The sequence below is a fragment of the Oncorhynchus masou genome, unplaced genomic scaffold (assembly GCF_036934945.1).
Source record: "Oncorhynchus masou masou isolate Uvic2021 unplaced genomic scaffold, UVic_Omas_1.1 unplaced_scaffold_1975, whole genome shotgun sequence".
Taxonomy (NCBI): domain Eukaryota; kingdom Metazoa; phylum Chordata; class Actinopteri; order Salmoniformes; family Salmonidae; genus Oncorhynchus; species Oncorhynchus masou.
In genome coordinates, this window is record NW_027008467.1 from 86,214 (window position 1) to 93,871 (window position 7,658).

General features: G+C 54.4%; 1 protein-coding gene across 1 annotated transcript; it reads left to right on the forward strand.

Annotated features, from left to right (window-relative positions):
• The first annotated feature begins 2,787 nt into the window (after positions 1-2,787).
• LOC135532660 (uncharacterized) lies at positions 2,788-6,056 on the forward strand. The gene is made up of 3 exons (XM_064960127.1): positions 2,788-2,985; positions 3,904-4,800; positions 4,962-6,056. Exons 1-3 carry the CDS (start codon positions 2,788-2,790, stop codon positions 6,054-6,056), a joined length of 2,190 nt encoding a protein of 729 aa, XP_064816199.1.
• The last annotated feature ends 1,602 nt before the right edge of the window (positions 6,057-7,658 follow it).

A 7,658-nucleotide genomic window follows, 5' to 3' on the forward strand; every position in this document is an offset into this window, starting at 1 on the left:
CAATACATGTATGTTTTGTTTGATAAAGTTCATATTTATAACCAAATCTGAGTTTACATTGGCGCATTACGTTCACTAGTTCCAAAAACATCCAGTGATTTTGCATAGCCACATCGATTCAACAGAAATGCTCATCATAAATGTAGATGATAATACAAGTTATACACATGGAATTATAGATATACCTCTCCTTAATGCAACTGCTGTGTCAGATTTCAAAAAAACTTTACGGAAAAAGCAAACCATGCAATAATCTGAGACGGCGCTCAGAACAATAGTCAAAATAGCCGCCATGTTGGAGTCAACAGAACCAGAAATGACATAATAAATATTCCCTTACCTTTGATGATCTTCATCAGAATGCACTCCCAGGAATCCCCTGTCCACATTAATGTTTGTTTTGTTCGATAATGTCCATAATTTATGTCCAAATACCTCCTTTTGTTAGAGCGTTTGGTATACATATCCAAACGCTCGTTCTGGTCGATCGTTACTTCGGACAAAAACTTTAAAAAGTTATATTACAGGTCGAAGAAACATTTCAAACTAGGTACACAATCAATCATTAGGATGTTCTTATCATAAATCTTCAATAAAGTTCCAACCAGAGAATTCCTTTGTGTCTTGAAGAGCAACGGAACGCAAGTGGATATCATGTGGAATGAGTGTGACCAGGAAATGGCTGACTGCCAGACACATGGCTCATTCTGCTCTTATTCAGTCCCACAACACAGTAGAAGCCTCATTCAAATGTATTTAGATGGTTGACATCTAGTGGGAGCCATAGGAAGTGCAACTTCATTCATATCTCAATGGGATTTCAATTGGAACTATGTTGAAAATTTACCAACCTCAGATTTCTCACTTACTGTTTTGATCTTCTCGGGTTTTTGCCTGCAATATGAGTTCTGTTATACTCACAGACATCATTCAAAAAGTTTTAGAAACTTCAGATTGTTTTCTATCCAATACTAATAAAAATTTGCATATTTTAGCAACTGAGACTAAGGAGCAGACCGTTTACTCTGGGCACCTTATTCATCCAAGCTACTCAATACTGCAGAACAGAAGTTTTAAAATTCTAAAAAATTCTAAACGGAAAAGTGGTGCTTGCATATGTATTCACCCCCTTTGCTATGAAGCCCCCAAATAAGATCTGGTGCTACCAATTACCTCCAGAAGTCACATAATTGGTTAAATAAAGTCCACCTGTGTGCAATCTAAGTGTCACATGATTTGTCACATGATCTCATTATATCTACACCTGTTCTGAAAGGCCCCAGAGTCTGCAACACCACTAAGTAAGGGGCACCACCAAGCAAGCGGCACCAGGAAGACCAAGGAGCTCTCCAAACAGGTTAAGGACAAAGTTGTGGAGAAGTACAGATCAGGGTTGGGTTCTAAAAAAAATATCCTAAGCTTTCAACATTCCATTATTAAAAAATTGAAAGAATAAGGCACCACAACAAACCTGCCAAGAGAGGGCCACACCCACCAAAACTCACAGACCAGGCAACGAGGGCATTAATAAATCAGAGAGGCAACAAAGAGATCAAAGACAACCCTGAAGGAGCTGCAGAGCTCCACAGCGGAGATTGGAGTATCTGTCCAACCTTAATCCGTACACTCCACAGAGCTGGGCTTTACAGAAGAGTGGTCAATAAAAAGCCATTGCTTTTAAGAAATAAATTGGTGTTCGCCAAAAGGCATGTGGGAGACTCCCCAAACATATGGAAGATTAGACTAAAATGTTGCTTTTTGCCTTGAAGGGAAACACTATGTCTGGCGCAAACCCAACACTCCCCATCACCCTGAGAATACCATCCCCACAGTGAAGCATGGTGGTGGCAGCATCATACTGTGAGGATGTTTGTCATCGGCAGCGACTGGGAAACTGGTCAGAATTGAAGGAATGATGGATGGCACTAAATACAGGGAATTTTTGAGGGAAACCTGTTTCAGTCTTTGTCACGACTTCTACCGAAGTCGGCTCCTCTCCTTGTTCGGGCGACGTTCAGCGATCGACGTCACCGGCTTTCTAACCATTGCCGCCCCATTTTTTTATGTATCCATTTGTTTTGTCTTGTTCCATACACACCTGGTTTTCATTCCCTAATCATTTACATGGATTTAGCCCTCTGTTTCCCATCATGTCTTTGTGTGTATTTTTTGTTTGTGTTGTGAATTATTGTCAGGCGCATTACATGTTCCGTGTTTTTGGCACATTATTGCTTCTTTTTGTGCTTTTATATTTTATAGAACGGAATTAAAGTGCGCCTGTTCACTACACTACCTGCATCTGACTTCGCCTCCCATAAACACCGTTGACATTTTGTTTCACACTAAAAAATATGTTGCATCTTCAAAGTGGTAGGCATATTATGTTTTGTAAATCAAATGATACAACCCCGCAAAAATCCATTTTGATTCCAGGTATAAGGCAGCAAAATAGGAAAAGATAGGTGGGCCTACAGTAGATTGTAGGGATATGAAATGTAGATAGGTAGGCCTACAGTAGGTTGTTACATGTAGTGTATATATCTAGTCCTACAGTAGGTTGTTACTTGTAGTGTAGATAGGTAGGCCTAGAGTAGGTTGTTACATGTAGTGTATATATCTAGTCCTACAGTAGGTTGTTACTTGTAGTGTAGATAGGTAGATCTACAGTAGATTGTAGGGAGATGTAATGTAGATGGGTAGAACTACAGTAGGTTGTTGTTATATGTAGAGGAGATAGGTAGGTGAAGAGGGCACGACAAACCTTTTCCCCCTTATGAGACTGAAAAGATGGGTCCTCAGATCCTCAAAAGGTTCTACAGCTGCACCATCGAGAGCCTCCTGACGGTTTGCATCATCCCCTGGTATGGCAACTGCTCGGCCCCGGACCGCAAGGCACTACAGAGGGTAGTGCGTACGGCCCAGTACATCACTGGCGCCAAGCTTACTGCCATCCAGGACCTATTTACCAGGCGGTGTCAGACGAAGGTCCTGAATATTGTCAATGTCTCCAGCCAGCCTAGTCATAGATTGTTCTGGTACCGTACGGCAAGCGGTACCGGAGCGCCAAGTCTGGGTCCAAGAGGCTTCTAAACATCTTGTACCCCCAAGCCATAAGACAATTACCTCAACAAACTGGTGCCCCCACACATTGACTCTGTACCGGTATCCCCTATATAGCCTATCTATTGCTATTTTACTACTGCTCTAATTATTTGTTACTTTTATTTTTATCTATTTGGTATTTTTCCTAAAACTGAATTGTTAGTTAAGGGCTTGTGAAATTAATTAGGACATGTATTGGTCATTTGTATGTGGAGTTTTATGTGGAACCTGTATTTAGTAGACTCATCCCTTCCTGAGTCGAAGACAATGGGATATGGTTCTGACGCACACACACACACACACACACACACACACACACACACACAAACACACACACACACACACACACACACACTCACACACACACACACACACACACACACACACACACACACACACACACACACACACACACACACACACGTGGTGTGTGTGTGTGTGTGTGTGTGTGTGTGTGTAGTAGCGGGGTAGTGTAGTGTCCCTGGGCACCTGGCTGCTCAAGTCCCTCCAGCTGCTCTCTGCAGCCCATAGATTTACAGGTGCCACTGACCTTTTCATCAGAGGAAGTCTAGTCAGCTAGCTGGCTGGCCCTTTTCCCCCTTATTCCCCCCAAACTTGTTCTTCTGGAAGCCAGGAATTGTTTGATGACTCCATTTTGCAGGCTGGAAGGGGAGCCATGTAGGAGGCCAGCCAGCAGCCACCAGCCAGCCACTAGCCACCAGCCAGCCTCCAGCCAGACAGTCAGCAACAAGCCACCAGCCAGCCAACCAGCAAGCCAGCCATCCAGCCACCAGCCACTAGCCAGCCACCAACCAGCCTGCCAGCCAGTCAGCCATCAGCAAGCCAGCCGCCAGCCATCCAGACACCAGCCACCAACCAGCCTGCCAGCCAGCCAGCAACAAGCCACCAGCCAGCCAGCCAGCAAGCCAGCCACCAGCCATCCACCAGCCAGCCAGTCAGTCAGTCAGCCATCCAGACACCAGCCAACAGCCAGCCAGTACGTCACCAGCCACCAGCAAGCCAGCCTCCAGCCAGCCAGTTGCCAGCCAGCCAGCCACTAGCCACCAGCCAGCCAGCCAGCAGCGAGCCATTCACCAGCCAGCCACCAGCGACCAGCCAGCCAGCTTGGCCACCAGCCTGCAACCAGCCAGCCACCAGCCTGCCACCAGCCACCAGCCACCAGCCAGCCAGACAGTCAGCAGCCAGCCATTCACCAGTCATCCACCAGCCACCAACCTGCCAGTAGCCATCCAGCCAGCCAGCCACCAGCCACCAGCCAGCCAGTCAGCCACCAGCCACCAGCCAGACACCAGCCCACCAGCCATCCAGCCACCAGCCACCAGCCAGCCAGTCAGCCACCAGCAAGCCAGCAACCAGCCAGCCAGAGAGACCGTCAGCAGCCAGCCATTCACCAGCCAACCACCAGCCACAAAAGTGCCACCAGCCAGACACCAGCCAGCCAGTCAGCCACAAGCAAGCCAGCAACCAGCCAGCAGCCAGCCAGCCACCAGCAAGCAGCCTGCCAGCCACCAGCCAGTTACCAGCCTGTCGGCCAGCGTTCCATCCACCAGCCAGCCGGCCAGCCAGCCACCAGCCGGCCAGCCAGCCAGCCACCAGCCAGCCGGCCAGCCAGCCAGCAACCAGCCACCAGCCAGCCATTCATCAGCCAGCCACCAGCCACCAGCCTGCCACCAGCCAGTTAGCAGGCCAGCCAGACAGCCAGCAGCCAGCCATTCACCAGCCATCCACCAGCCACCAACCTGCCACCAGCCAGCTACCATCCAGCCAGACACCAGCCACTAGCCAGCCAGTCAGCCACCAGCAAGCCAGCAACCAGACACCAGCCTGCCATTCACCAGCCAGACACCAGCCAGACAGACACCAGCCAGACACCAGCCAGTCAGCCACCAGCAAGCCAGCAACCATCCATCCAACCAGGCAGCAGCCAGCAGCCAGCAGCCAGCCAGCCACCAGCCGACCACCAGCCACCAGCCGACCACCAGCCAGCCACGATCCAGGTACCAGCCTGCCGTCCAGCCTTCCGGCAACCAGAAAGCCACCAGCCAACCAGCCAGCAAGCAGCCAGCCAGCCAGCCTACCAGCCTGCCTGTCTGCCAGCCAGCCACCAGCCAGCCACCAACCAGCCACTAGCAAACCAGCCTCCAGCCAGCCAGCCAGAAACCAGCCAGCCACCAGCAAAGCCAGGCTCCAGCCAGCCATCCACTAGCCAGCCAGCCAGCCACCAACCTGCCACCAGCCACTCAGCCAGGCAGCCACCAGCCAGACACCAGCCACCAGCCAGCCAGTCAGCCACCAGCAAGCCAGCAACCAGCCATCCAACCAGCCAGCAGCCAGCCAGCCACCAGCCAGCAGCCTACCACCAGCCAGCCACGATCCAGGTAACCAGCATGCCGGCCAGCCTTCCAGCCGCCAGAAAGCCACCAGCTAGCCAGCCAGCCACCCGCCAGCCAGCCAGCCAGCCAGCCAGCCACCAGCCAACCAGCCTGCCAGCCAGCCACCAGCCAGCCACCAACCAGCCACCAGCAAACCAGCCTCCAGCCAGCCAGAAACCATCCAGCCACCAGCAAGCCAGGCTCCAGCCAGCCAACAAGCCACCAGCCAGCCAGCCTGCCACCAGCCAGCCAGCCACCAGCCTGCCAGCCAGCAATCCAGACACCAGCCACCAGCAAGCCAGCAACCAGCCAGTCAGCCAGCAGCCAGCCATTAGCCTCCAACCTGCCACCAACCTGCCAGCCAGCCAGCAGCCAGCACCAGCCAGTTACCAGCCAGCCACCAGCCACCAGCCAGCCAGCAACCAGCCAGTAAGCCAGCAGCCAGCCACTAGCCTCCAACCTGCCACCAGCCTGCCAGCCAGGCTTCCAGCAACCTGCCAGCCACAAGACAGTTACCAGCAGGCCAGCCAGCCAGCAGCCAGTCAGCCAGCCTGCCATTAACAAGCCACCAGCCAGCCACCAGCCAGCCAGCAGCCAGTCAGCCAGCATGCCAGCAACAAGCCACCAGCCAGCCGGCCACCAGCCAGCCACTAGCCAGTCAGCCACCAGCCACCAGCAAGCCAGCCAACAGCCAGCCATCCAGCTTACAGCCGGCCACCAGACAGCAACAAGCCACCAACCAGCCAGCCAGCCGGCCACCAGCCAGCCACAGCCACCAGCCAGCCACAGCCACCAGCCAGCCACAGCCACCAGCCAGCCAGCATACAGCCACCAGCCAGCCAGCCACCAGCCAGCCACCAGCCAGCCACCAGCCAGTCACCATCCAGTTACCAGCAAGATGGCCAGCCTTCCAGCCACCAGCCAGTCGCCAGCCAGCCAGACAGCAGCCAGCCATTCACCAGCCAGCCACCAGCCTGCCACCACCCAAACAGCCAGCCACCAGTCAGACACCATCCAGCCAGCCGCCATCCAGACACCAGCCACCAGCCAGACAGTCAGCCACCAGCAAGCCAGCAACCAGCCAGCCAGCAGCCAGCAGCAAGCCAACAGCCACCAGCCAGCCACCAGCCTGCCAGCCAGCCAGCCACCAGCCAGCCAGCCAGCCACCAGCCACCAGCCGCCACCAGCCACCAGCCTGCCAGTCAGCCTGCCAGCCAGCCTTCCTGCCACCAACCAGCCAGCAAGCCAGCCAGTCACCAGCCTGCCACCAGCCAGCCACCATCCAGCAAGCCAGCCTACCACCAGCCAGTCACCAGTCAGCTGCGATCCAGTCATCAGCCTGCCGGCCAGCCTTCCAGCCACTAGTTGGCCCCCAGCCAGCCAGCCAGCCACCAGCCAGCCAGCCAGCCACCAGCAAGCCACCATCAAGCCAACCAACCTGCCAGCCACCAGCCAGCCACTATCCACCAGCCAACAACAAGATACCAGACAGCCAGACACCAGCCAGCCACCAACCACCCACCGGCAAACCAGCCTCGAGCCATCCAGCCAGCCAGTCGGCCACCAGCAAGCAACAAGCCACCAACCAGCCAGCCGGCCGGCCACCAGCCAGCCACTAGCCACCAGCCAGCCACTAGCCACCAACCAGCCAGCATATAGCCTCCAGCCAGCCACCAGCCAGACAGACAGTCAGCCAGTCACCAGCCAGTTACCAGCAAGATGGCCAGCCTTCCAGCCACCAGCCAGCCACCAGCCTGCCAGCCAGCCACCAGCCAGCCACCAGCCTGCCAGCCAGCCACCAGCCAGCCACCAGCCTGCCAGCCAGCCAGCCAGCCACCAGCCAGCCAGCCAGCCAGCCAGCCAGCCACCAGCCACCAGCCACCAGCCACCAGCAGGCCACCAGCCACCAGCCTGCCAGTCAGCCTGCCAGCCAGCCAGCCACCAGCCAGCCACCAGCCACCAGCCTGCCACCAGCCAGCCACCAGCCAGTCACCAGTCAGCCACGATCCAGTTATCAGCCTGCCGGCCAGCCTTCCAGCCACTAGTTGGCCCCCAGCCAGCCAGTCAGCCACCAGCAAGCCACCAGTCAGCCAGCCAGCCACCCAACAGCCAGTCACCCAGCCACCAGCCAGACAGCATGCCAGCCAGCCACCAGTCAGCCAG